This window comes from Anarrhichthys ocellatus, unplaced genomic scaffold, assembly GCF_004355925.1.
Source record: "Anarrhichthys ocellatus isolate YVR2014 unplaced genomic scaffold, GSC_Weel_1.0 scaffold29, whole genome shotgun sequence".
NCBI lineage: Eukaryota > Metazoa > Chordata > Actinopteri > Perciformes > Anarhichadidae > Anarrhichthys > Anarrhichthys ocellatus.
This window is the reverse complement of record NW_022280059.1, coordinates 3,474,210-3,487,193: the sequence shown is the minus strand read 5'-3', so window position 1 is coordinate 3,487,193 and position 12,984 is coordinate 3,474,210. Positions and strand designations below refer to the sequence as shown.

Below are 12,984 nucleotides of genomic sequence, written 5' to 3'. Positions count from 1 at the left end.
TTAACTGGAGGAAAAAAGGCGCCTATAACTGCGGTGGTCGCCCTTTCCCCCCCCCCCCCCCCCCCCCCCCCAAGATACACAGATTTCTCTGCAATTTTTGACCTGTAACACACTAATTACAAACAGCTGATACAATTGTGTATTCTCTTGCCTCAACATGGTGTAAAGCAAATTAATACGTTTACTTAAGTGTTGTTTATGGTTTTCAACTACTCAATCCTTTTCTGAGCAATTTGGTATTCTGTAAGATCTTTAATTACATGCTGTCCACAGAAATCAGAGGTACATTTTAATATTTTTGTGCCCTTTAATAGTGTCTATAAGTTATTAATAAGTAGCGTATCCTAGGCTAATATATACTTGTTTGCACAGGACGTAACGCAGTATCCTACAATATAAATGTTAATAAATCAGGCTTTTCAGACTAAAGTCTTCATCAATCAAGTCTTCCAAAAATATTCCTTTGGTTGTATTTATTGATCTACAGAAGACATTGACTCCAAAAGGTAACACGTTAATGTGAGAATACCTTTCCAACTCTGTCTCAAGACGTTAAGATATAAAGGCAGACTAAACATGCAAAAAAAACAAAATATGATACACAACACATGAGCTCTGATCTGGTCTCTAAAAATGTTTGCTGTTACAAAATGCGACATGAAAAAGATCTCTAACTTGCAAGTATACTATAGGCCTACTACACTAAAACTTTCATAACCTAGCTACAATTGCTTCCCTGTCTTTCATCGCCACGGCAAATCAATTGAGGTTTACTACAATCAGGATGGTTGTTTCCAAGTCGAGCAGTTTACGAGGCATCCCTGAATGCGTCAGGAACATGAGGAGAATGATAGTAGCGGTGAGTCCAGCCTCTGGGTGGGGATTTGTGTGATTGATGGTCGCCTCCGGAGAGTGTTTCATGGACTCGCCCCCTCCCTCTCCCTCTCTCTCTCTCTCTCTCTCTCTCTCTCTCTCTCTCTCTCCCTCTTGCGCTCTCTCCCTCTCTGAGCAGGAATGTGGAAACGGGGAGTTCAGTCAGTCAGCGCTGCACGTTTCTGCACCGCACGCGAGTGAATAATTGACCTCGGTTAAATATATTGATGAGGAGGAAGTGATTTGTGAACGGTTTCTGCGGTCACTTTTTTTTTTGGAAGGTGGGAGGATTAACATTCTTCGGTCGAACGCATAATTCCCCTTCTCTTTTCCTCGACTGGAGAAAAGTTTGCTTTGAGACCCAACACAGCTGGAGTCAGCGGATGGGAATAACCTCTCAGTGGACACCGAGCGCACTTTTATTCCGGAGGTCTCCCAACATGTAAGCGGTCTTTTTCCTTTTTCTTTATTCTTGTTTTCATGATTTACATTCCGGCGGTGTGAGCACTGCGATAATACAGCGTGTCCCGCGAGGTAACGAAAAATCACTGCGATGTATGTTCCTGTAGTCGCTGCTCCTGCAGGGAGTGTTTCCTGAACTACATGTCCGGTTACTGTTGTACTTAATGGGTATTGCATGTGTTATTATAGTCCCACAGTTGTTATAGTTTCGCTCTGATATGTGTATACTATCGTAGTAAAGTTTATTATATGAATGCTATTGCTGTTTTGTAGGAGAGATAACGTTGTTTTGAAAATGAAGCTAAATTCACAGTATAGCCCCACCTGGTAATGTTCCATTCATAGGCTACCTGTTGGGATGTACTGGTTGTTATTATGCGTATTCAGGGCTGCCTTGAAGGTGCGGAATTTTGTGAACTAACTGCATTCCTGTGTGATTATAAAGGAAACAGAGAATAACTGTTAATCTCATTTTATCATACTTGAGTTGATAATGCATCAGCCTGAGTTTGATAATTGATTCAATTCAATTCAATTTATTTTTGTATAGCCCAAAATCACAAATTACAAATTTGCCTCAGAGGGCTTTACAATCTGTACACATTTGACATCCTCTTGTCCCGGAACCCTCACATCGGAACAGGAAAAACTCCCCCAAAAACCCCTTTAACGGGGAGAAAAGAGGAAGAAACCTGTGGGAGAGCAATAGAGGAGGGATCCCTCTCCCTCTCTGGACGGAAGTGCAATAGATGTCATGTGTAGATAACTGAATTACAACACATTCAATGTATGACAATTGTGACGAATAGTGTTTCCGAATCGTATTGAAGATATTGAATAACTGTGCCTCTTATTAAACAAAGTCCAATTTTGTTTAGTCTACTTATCTGCTTACTTCGTCATTTAGGAAAAATCTTTGAAAAGAAAAAAAATATAGTAAGATTATTCCAAAAGCCAACAACTTCTTCCCACAGATGACTTTTTTGTGTTGTCTTCTCTGTGTCTCTTCCTCCTGACAGGGACCGGGAGTCACTGAGAAGGTGAAGGCTGCTAGTGATAAATGCTCACCGCGAGGCTTCCCTACCACACTGCGACTGCTCATATAACTGCTGTTAGTTCAGTGACTGTGTGAACCACTCGCAGGCTTGTTTACCATGGCGTCTAGTCTCACATGCACAGGCGTTATCTGGGCCCTGCTGTCCCTGCTGTGCGCTGCCGCCTCCTGCGTTGGCTTCTTCATGCCCTACTGGCTGCTGGGGACACAGATGGACAAGCCGGTATCCTTCGGCACGTTCCGCCGCTGCTCCTACCCGGTGAGGGACGAGGAGAGGCAGGCCACGGTGATGCTGGAGCAGTGCGGCCGCTACGCCTCCTTCCTCGGCATCCCCAGCCTGGAGTGGAGGATCTGCACGGTGGTGACGGGCATGGGCTGCGGCCTCCTCCTGCTGGTGGCCCTCACAGCTCTCATGGGCTGCTGCATCTCTGACCTCATCTCACGTACAATCGGCCGCGTCGCCGGCGGCATGCAGTTTGTTGGAGGTGAGTTTATGTTTCTGTGTTTGTGTTCCCCCACCACTAGTGGGTGATTATCATCTGACTGTGGGTGTGCAGAGCCAAGGCTCTGGTTAGAATTATGAGGCGATATGGGGGCTATCAAGATCACATGTGTCGTGATGGTTTTGCTTTGCACTGAACGATTCTATGTAACTCCTAAGATGTTTACAGAGAACTGTGAGGGTTTTAATGGTTGTGATTAACTTCTCATCAAACGTGGTTTGTTCAGGAACACAAGATCACATTCATGAGGGAACAAGGATGCGTAGAAATCTTAATAACCGTGAACATTTCACCTCGGGCTCCAGTTTTCTTGGCTAAGAAACCTGCGGTTAGCCCAGAGAAGCTGTCGTTTCCTCAGACACTTGGCTCCACAAGAAATGGAGCCCGGTTGAAGACATTGGGTCAGTTTACATTTCTTAACTCCTGACTGCAGTTTAAACATAGCACACACGATTCTGCATTCTGAGTCAATATTTGAAAGACTGTTTAAAAAAATACATATACCACATTTACAAAGTGAATTGTTGATTTCACATTAAGTGTGTTGGTGCCAAAGATGTGTCTTTGGTCTCAATTAAGAAAGCATGGACTAGTTTTACTTCTCTTATGTGCGGCAGATTTTGGCATCAATTCAGATCTTCAGTTCTTTTAGTTCGACTGATGAAATGATTGAAAACCGAGCCAACGTGCCCAAAATATGTCAGCTTGGGTTTTCTGTTCTGGTTTTGATCCTTTCGAGTTGAAAAGAAACCCACGCCCTTTCTCTTTCTCTCTGCACAAATGGAGTCCTGTCCACGCTGAAGCCATGGAAAATGCCTTTTTGTTTGTTTGTTTGACTGCAATAAGTGTATGCGGCTCCGCACGGCACCAGCTTTGTTTATGTGCACTGTTGGCGTGTTCTCCCGGGGAGGCGAGGTCTGAGCGAAGGCTTCCACCGAAGCTGCAAGTTTCTCTGCCCCAGTTTAAGAAGCTGCGGCGCTCCGGCCCTCTCATTAACTCATAAAACGTTTGCTCGCATACTGTGGCTCACCACTCTGCTGTTTGCAATCCCCGTCACTTCAGCCGGGCTTTAAAAAGTGATGTGACAGAAAAGCAGGTTGCCGGCAGATTTGACAGAGTTGCCAGGTTTTTTTCCCCAGAAGGATAAATCTGCAGAGGGCCACCACAACGTGTTATGTCCTAGTTCTTAGCTGCTTTGGAACGTCAGTATTAATGATGTATAATATGGAGGATGATTAAGGTGAAGGCTGGTTGGCTTATTCAGAAATGTGCACTTTTATGTAAGGAAAGCTCCTTTTAAGCTCCAAGCAACCCCATACATAGAGTATTACAGCAAGATGCTATTTTTGGTTATAGGATTAAAAAGAAAAAAAAAATCCCTGTCTGTCTTTCTTGCAGTTTCTCTCTTTTCGTTGACTCACAAATCCAGCACCGGCGTGAATTGAGATGGAGGGGAGAGCGAAGGAAGGCGGGGTCCAATACAAGGGGCACCGCTCAGTTCTTTCTTAACTTGAATGCTGGCGAGCCAAAGGGCAGAGATGTCTCAGAAGGGCTAATTGGAAGTGACACAATTGGGAAGCTCAGTGGGCCGCTCCGTGCATTGTCTTCTACCGCTCGCGAAGAGTGCACAAATGTCAGGGTGAATTGGGAGAGAGAAGAAGAAAAAGAAAGACCTGATCATTGAAACATTCTGCATTCACTTGTTATTAACCGAGAATCTCACTGAGAGATGCCTGGGGGGGGGCGGGGGGGGGGGGACATAACGAACTGTGTGCCGAGAGATGTGATCAAATCTCAGCGATTAGCGGGAACAGTGACAGGGACTAAATGAGGAGGAACAGTTGGCATTTTGTTGTTGGCCAGATGTAAAAGAGCCCCGTGGTTCGCCGTGTGATGCCGGTGTCTTCCTCCTTTTGTGTTTCCTCTGCTCCTATTGTCGGCCACTAATGAAGAGTGTCTTACCAGAGAGGCCGGGGGCCTCTGGGCCGCCAAGAGGAAAACATCCACTTTAATATCTCCCTGCAATTTATCTCAATCCCAGGGATTAGATTAGAGCAGAAAGGATTTATCAGCGCTTTACCTCATTAGCCGCAGCCCCGGACTGAAAGAGTATACCTTTTAACAATAACTGTTATTGTTTCTCGTTGTTGTTGTTGTTTACCTCTTGTAATGCTGCTTTCTCCCGGTTCACTTGTGGGCAAGTTGCTCCAGAGCTTGGTTAATTGCTTATGGCAAAGGCCCAAATTTCCTCTCCGGGCCAGAGCGCTTCGGTCTGAGTATGAGACTATGAGACGGTTCTGGCTCATAAATCAAAGGCCTGAGCGCTCTGCGCTGCTTACACTAAACAACCGCCTGTGCGGTAATTTCTTGTCTTAGTTATGCAGCGGTGCGAAATCTGTGGCACAGACGGGAGGTTCAGACTTTAAAAGATTTTTGACTTGGATTTGGTTGTTAGGGATTTTGATCCACCCCCCCACCCCCTGCAGAGCCTCGCCTTGTCTTTCGGGTTCCTCATGCACAGCGGGGGGGGAAGCTGTTTAACGTTTGTTTTCCACGGGCTCGATACAAGACCTCAGTGTACCTTTTTAAGTACTTTGTATCTCCCCTCGGCACAATAAGCTGCCTTCGATTTATTCTTTGGTGTCTTTTTCGCTGTTTATTTCCTCTCTTTCCTCTCTGCGCCTGACAGGTGATTTTGTTTTGACATTTTGTGCTATTTGATCGCCTCCCGATGACTGACACTTTGACAGGCTCCGGGAGTGGACGACGGGTCTGCTCCATCCCCAATTAAATATAAGGGATAGTGATGGGAGCGGGGGGGGTGGGGCCTCCCAGAAGGGGTGGGGCCTCCCAGAAGCTTTTTGTAATACTGAGTTGCTATTTTCACTTTATAATATTTCTGATTAGTAGGAGGCTTATAAAAGTGAGACACCTCGTCTGCTCATGGGAGCACTTGGGAATGTTTTCGATATGGCAGGGAAACAAACTTAAAATGTGACTTTCTGAAATGACGGCGGTGCAGTTGGAGTTGGGGGAAGAACACCGTGCCGAAAAAAGGAGACAGTCGGGGCTGGATGCCAGATTTCTAAAAGAGAGTGCTTTAAATTGCTGTCTGTGCTAGAGCCAGAGCTAAATTCAAAGGCACATTAAAATAGCTATATCGTCACTGCGCACTGATCTGATGTCATTATATAAAAAAATTTATGGAGGTCTCTGAAGTTTTGGTGATGTCCATTTAGTGGCATGAATTGCAAATTTAGACCCAGTTTCTACACCCCGTTGCCCTTTTCAAGCCAATCAATCAAATAAAACTGCTGTGATCCTCGAAACCGAGTTTCCAAAGGTTGATTTGCAGCATGTGAAGTCCAAAAATAACATCACAAGTCACATTAGGAGAGGCAGTGATAAAGCATTGTTCCAAAACATGCCTTAAATCTCTAAGAGATATTGCCTTGACCCGCGGAGAATGTCAAATGGACTGAGATCACTTGAGCTCTTGATAAAAATGTCAGGAGATATAGCTGCGCAAGGCTGCAGGAGAAATGCTATATTTTTTTTATTGAGAAGGTGCTGAACCGCCACGTCCTTCAAATTGAAGGCGAAAATAACAGGACAAACAATATGATGCATTATAGGCTGCAGTTGGCCTCTTTCAGGGAGTTTGTTGGGGCAGTTTGTATGGTGCAGGCAGAGGACGTCTGCTGTTTCAGTGGAGGTGCAGACCTACTGCATACGGTTTTCTGTCCCGAAGGGATGTGGAGAAAAAAAAAGAAGTTTATAACAGCCCAACGTAGCATATTTCACTGCCATACTGCCATAAGGGAAGGTTGCAGTCAGCAGGGAATCCATACAGTCTAATTTTGTCTGTCATTGTTGGGAGAAGTGCCGAGAACGCTTTACAGTTTCAGCAGGAATTTTCAATGCCATCGCTCCGGGATGGGCTAAAAGCATGTTTTATTGATTAGAGATATTTAATGACTATTACATTAAATATTACCCCTGGGTTCTGACAGTCCTTTGATGAAATGAGATGAGAAAAATGTGGGTTTTCTTCCCCATGCATCTCTGCTTTGTGACGCTCCCATGTAAGGTCTTTCAGAGAGAGATGACAAACTCGCAATTTATTTGACATGCATTTATGCCTCGAACCGCTTTTGAAAACTTGTGAAATGGATTCTTTTTTTTTTGTTGTATTTCTTTAAAGCGGAATTGAAGATCATCCCAGTGAGAGTGAAAGTAGAAGGCTGGTTTGTCTGAACAAAAGGATATGTTTGTGGGTGAAGCAATGCGACACCCTGGGTCTATAGCCTCCATATGGTGCACAGGGCCTGTTGGGCGTGCTGGTTGAGTACTCCCCCCCCCCCCACCTGCCTCCGGTGAAGCTGCAGTTGATCAGAACCATCAAATAATTGGCAGTGTTGCCTGCTGGGAAAGCTTCTCCATTTCGTTTGCTGGTTGATTGGCTCCATTCACATCTCAGTGCCAGCATCTCGTTTGCCCACATTGGTGTGCGATGTCAGTAAATGAACAATATGAAGCCGCAGAGAGGATGAAACACACATGAAATACTACTTTCAACTCCTGGTCTGTCTCACTGAAGTTTGCCCCCTCATCCTCCTGAGTAGCTCTATTGTTCCCCCAAAGGTGACCTGTAACATGTAATACAGTATCCCGGTCATGTGTCACATCTGCCCGCACTACCTCCGTGGCACAGAGTGTATGTCAAGGGCATGGCCGCGAACGATACATTTAAAGACATGTAAATAAATTACAGATGGGCTGCTATTTTGGCTTCCGCGATGTTGCCGAGGGCTATTTGGCACAGGAGCGTGTTGTCCTGTTCGAGAGCCATACCAACACAGCCAGGAGCTTTGTCCTTGTGTCGGCTTTGTGAGCTCTTGCCAGCTGGATCCCGCCCAGTCCCAGAATGTGTGCTTCCACTCCCCTCTCACCATCAGCACTCATTTTCGAGAGGTACAACCAAATGAAATCCACATCCGCACGAGGAAGGCTTCGGGATGAAGAGCTCATGTGTCCCGGGGGTGAATATTCTGTCTGGGGCAGCGTCTCTTGTCAGTCATGTCGGATCGCGAGACATTTCCGCGACGATGGATAAATATTCCCCGACACGCCTTTTTATCCTTTTACTCCCCAAAAACCTATCTGTATTCCTTCCTCCTCAAAGGCCTGCCAGTTTGATGTGACGATGATGTACTACACTGTCTCATCTGCCATGTAGGCATTGCATAAAGCTAATGAGATAGCACCGGCCCATATGTTTGAGAGGAGGAAGCCAGGCCTTTTCACTACGGACACGAGTCTTGTGTAATGTTTTTTTTGGAACGCTATCTTGCTCTTCATCGCTCGCGTTTCCAGCCACTGATGGTTATAAAGTGGACGTCTCTTCCTCCGGGTTGATTGATCACCTACAGTGCAGACCCCTTTTGCAACACTGTAATGAGCTCATTGAGCCTGGCAGCTATTTTCTGCTCAACATACAGTTCCCTAAACCCCCACCAACATCACCACAAGGGTGTTTGGAGTCAGAGCGGTGAAACGAAGCCTCTGCACTGCAGGCAGTCTATTCTCTCCAACACTCTCTATCTCCCCCCCCTCCTTTTTCTAGCCTTTCGGGTTACAATATTATTTCCAATGCTCTCACTCTTTAACTTTCTATTCCAGCCATGTTTCACTTTTCCCCTAATTCTGTTGTCTGTCCAACCCTCTGTGTCCTTCCTCTCTCCTTCTCCATCTCCTTCCCTCAGTCTCCTCCTCCTTGCAGTGTGTGTCTGTCATTAAGAAAAAGAAAAAAAATGAATTGGGCCAGTACACAGTGACCCAAAGAGTGGACCTGGGCTCAGCCAGAAAGACAGAAAGAGTGAACGGATGAAAAAAAACAAAGAGTGAGACGGAAACAGAGAGAAACAGGGCGGAAAGCCCAGCATCAACAGGGATTTACTTTTGTCAAACAGGAAGTCTGGGCAACCAAAGGACAGACAGAAGGGTTATTTCAGTCTGTTCCTCTGTTAAGTCATTGTTTTCACTGCCATAGTAGCAGGCGTGCTGCACATCGGGTTGTTTTTGTCACTCGGAACAAAACTGTTCCAGAAAACGTGTCTGGTGTGTCTGCATTCGTGCCCGGCATTAATGCGGCTATAAAAAAAACCAAGCCAGTTGTGGGGAATAAATTAATTTGGGAAATCAATTTGATAGTGCTAATTGGTAGTTTATAAATGATTGCCAAGCAACAATGTCAAACATTTGCTGGTTCCAGGCCAGCAAACCAAATGTGAGGATTCTCTTTGTTTCATTTATCAATGTAACTAAAAAAATCTTTTTTGGTTTGTGGATGTTGGTTAGACAAAATAAGCTCAAAGAGTTAGCCATGCTAGTGGCTGAATGCTAACACCAGCATGGCTACACGATCACAATAACTATGCCAGGATGCTAGCTGTTTAGCAGGTATAATGTTAACCACGTTCACCATCTTGGTTTAGCGTGCTAGCGTGCTAACGTTTAACTCACATAGTATATATTGGAACTCAGGAAGCTAATTCACTTCCTTGTGAAGAGTTTGTTTGTTTCCTCAGGAGATTACCCACGGTGTTCTTCTCTGCTCTAGCAGACAGGGCGAAGCAGTCAGAAAAGTAATTGCTAACGCATATCACGTCTTTGCCGCTGACACTTAAAACAGTGAATATGTGTGAACCACAGCTCAGGCAGATGCTTAACAGATGGTGGAGGCTCTGCTCCTCTGTATCACTGGTGACACGCATTGTGGAGGGCATGTTTGGTGTCAGTGCCCTAGCCTGTACTTGCAGTGAGCAACACTTGAGTCACAGGTAGGGATACAAGAATAAACCTCTTTCATGTAGTCTGAGCCATCTTAGTCCTTGTTTCTGTGGCAGATAACTAAACCCCCACTGTGTGAACAGAAACACGAAGAGAGAACAAGAGGAAGAAAAAAAACAGAAAAACAGTTTTCGTTAACTTCCCCACATGGTATGTCTAATTAGAGATGAAGAAGATGGAAAGCCCACATTTGACCTGTTAGACATCTCCGAGGGAGTCAAAGGCCATGAGTCTGCTGAATAAATGAATAAGTATGGATTGGATGGATTGGGCCTGAGTCCTGTGGGATAAAGTAGTTTGCTCAGTATGCATACCCTGTTTTACAGTTTCAGAGGCATCGTGCCTTTAACACTGCAGTTAATTATACCCTGTTCCTCCTAGTGAGGGGGAATGTGGGGTCAATACTCCTTCTGTGCTGCCTTCTCGTAGGTCAAACAGCGGGCCAGCAAAGAAATAGAATATGGGCTGGATTTGCGAATACAAATGGCAGCGTATAATAGCCGAGATAAAGTCTATTTTTGGCAAAAGAATCCACAGTAATTGCCTTTAGTTTCTTTACCCTCAAACCAAAGATATACTATATTTTACACTTCCCTGTCCCAAAGAGCCATTGCGAAATACCCTCTTAAGAACGAGCAACTTTTTCTCCTTTTCGCCACTTTGACTCCTGGATGTCTCATTTAATTTGACTCAGTGTGTCTGAGCATCTCCCGCATCTCATCCCCGAGCGGCCAGAAATAAGCATTAGGAGCTGCACGAAGAGCCAGAGCTCTCATGGGCGGTAATGTGTGGAAAAAGAGTCGCCTCTGTCTCCGGGTGAATTAGATCAGGGTCAGTGTGCAGCTCCGGGAGACAAGCTTTGGTCACTCCAACACATGCAGCCGCGCTGCTAGACAGCGAGGACAGGTGAAGGTGGAGTAAAAGGCAGCTGGAGATGAGATCAGAGGAGGACGGGGGGAGTGGTGTCACCTGTGCACATGCACTTGTCCGTCACCAGTGGCCCTCAGTCTGTTGATCACTTGGTGGCGGCGGTTGCATGTGTGAAAGGGACATGTGCTCTTGTAAAGTGTGAAGTTGTTGCTTCCTGTGTCCATTAGTGTTTGTTTGAGAGTGCTGGTAGTTTAGCCTGCATGCGGCCGAGTTTATTAATGTCCTGTGTGCTGAGGCCAGGGCCTGCCTTCACTGTCTGCCTTACGTAATGCTGGGAATTTAGGGTAAATATATTCTGGTGACCCCCCTCCCCTCCACCAAAACTCCCCCATCCTCACAACCAGTTTAATTTGAGGCTTTTAATGAGTGCGTTTGCATGTGTTGCACAAGAGAAAGTGTTAGAGTTGAATAAATTCCGCAGCTTCCCTCTTGTTGTCGTTGCAGCAGCGGGCTAAAATCTATATTTAGCTTGTGATCGTGCTAACAGAGGCAAGGATTTTTCCGTTATGAATTCATCCCATATAAAGTAGAGGCGCCAAGGCCCTTGAGAGAATGAGCGTTTGTGTGTTTTAGTGATCAATACAAATAAGAATTCCTTTGAAGGAACGGTCTGTGCATTCTGGCTTTTTTTGATGCCTTGCAGAAACACACCATCAAAGGCACCTTGGCGTAGTAATAAGCAAAATGTCACTCCCGTCATTATCATAAAATGACAAACCCGTAATTGTGCCGCATGGAATTATGTCTCGGGAAAAGAAAAAAAAAAGTGCATGGCTCAGTTTTTGTAAGGCTGACACAAGCTGAACAACAATCTCCATTTTGTGGCCCAGGGCTCTGCTTGTGGAGACTGGGGAGGGTTTAGTGTTTGGGTGGAAGGCGACACAGTGTGATTCCAGTTCTGCTTTGCTTCCCAGACTCTCATTCCAGCTGGTCAGCTGCAGTTGGGTGTCTCCCCCTTATAGGATCTGGTTTCCACAGCAGCAGGGGGTGCAGACCCGAAGCAGAGAGAGGGAGGGAGGGAGGATCAACATTTGGAGAAATCCAAGAGTCTTGTAGCTGTCAGGGTTTTGTTGCTTAAGATAAACAAGTTAAGCAACAAGTTGCCTTTAGATTCAAGAATACAACACACCACCACCATTCTGCTGATTGGAGTTTAGCTCAAAAAACACGTTTTTAGATGTGTATTCAAGCCTCAACAGTTGAAGAGCACTTTGTTTACTGGCCTTGTGAGCCCAAACGAGAGACGAAAAACAGAACCTGGCGAGAGAGAGAACCTGAAGTCAAGCATTTACCCCATCTAGCCAGCAGACAAAGGTTGTGAAAGTGCTCTGGAATAAGAGGCCCCTGAGATGAAACGCCCGTAAAACAGACTGGCTGGGTGTATTTTGAGCCGCTCCGTCCAAAATGCAGCCCTGTGAAAGCATAACGCAGGGTCTCTGGAATGCTCCAAGAGAGCTCCATCGCAGAGAGAGCCGGAGGAGGCTATAAACAGGAGAGCAGACGTGCTCTACCCATATTTGTATGTGTTTGGGTAGATCAGCAAGAGCCGAGGGCCTTATATAGGGTTGTTGTGGAAAAACAGCTTGGTGGAAGAGCTGCGCAGACCTGTCTGAGGTTGGGAAGCGATTGTTAAATGCCATCCAGAGACAATTGTAAGACATGGAATAATGTCGGAGTTCAAACCTGAGGAACTTGTTCGGACAAGTTGCGTCAGTTACAAATAGCTGTTTGGTAGGTGATGATAATGATATCAGCAGCGATACCTTATCTCTTTCCTCACCTGCCCACTCCACCCCCTCCCCTGCCGCTTCCATGCCCTTTGTTACCGTTAGTCACATTATTCTCTTTTCTGTTTTCACTCAAGTCTTGCTTGACTCATGTGTGTGTTTCCTTTGCTTAAACAGAAACAAAATGACACCGAACACTGAAATGAAAAGCTGCAAAGTTCCGCTGCTTTCCAAAAGGGGAGCACGGGAACAAAGGTACTCTTTGATCCAGCAGAGTGACTTTGCTCTCTGCACCAATTCTGTCTCTGGACCAGTCTGAGCCCCCCTTCCCCCCCGGTGTGGTTCTCCCAGGCCTGATGAGCCAACTACATCCAGTCCCTGGCCCACGGGCTCGCCGGGGGGTCACCATGGCAACGGCGACCTGGCTCTAGTTACCGTCACATCGGAGTACGACCGAAACTTATCACGGGAGTGATTGAGAGTCACACTGTGACCGAACCTTTTTAATCACATATTCCAGCTATTGCTCGAGCTGGCTCACGAGCTGCTCTCTCCAGCGGGAGAGGGTGTGGATGAATCAAAA

At 45.8% G+C, this 12,984-nt stretch overlaps 1 protein-coding gene across 2 annotated transcripts in view; it reads left to right on the top strand.

Moving 5' to 3' along the window:
* Positions 1-1,000: 1,000 nt before the first annotated feature.
* The window catches only part of LOC116392235 (LHFPL tetraspan subfamily member 6 protein), a 39,937-nt gene continuing 27,953 nt past the window's right edge, over positions 1,001-12,984 (top strand). Inside the window, exons 1-2 of one of the 2 annotated variants that reach the window (XM_031863489.1) lie at positions 1,001-1,315; positions 2,355-2,874. In XM_031863489.1, the coding sequence (XP_031719349.1) occupies positions 2,490-2,874 (385 nt within the window). In that variant the 5' untranslated portion in view covers positions 1,001-1,315; positions 2,355-2,489. The remainder of the gene's footprint in view (positions 1,316-2,354; positions 2,875-12,984) is intronic. The other variant, XM_031863490.1, reaches the window with a different exon arrangement.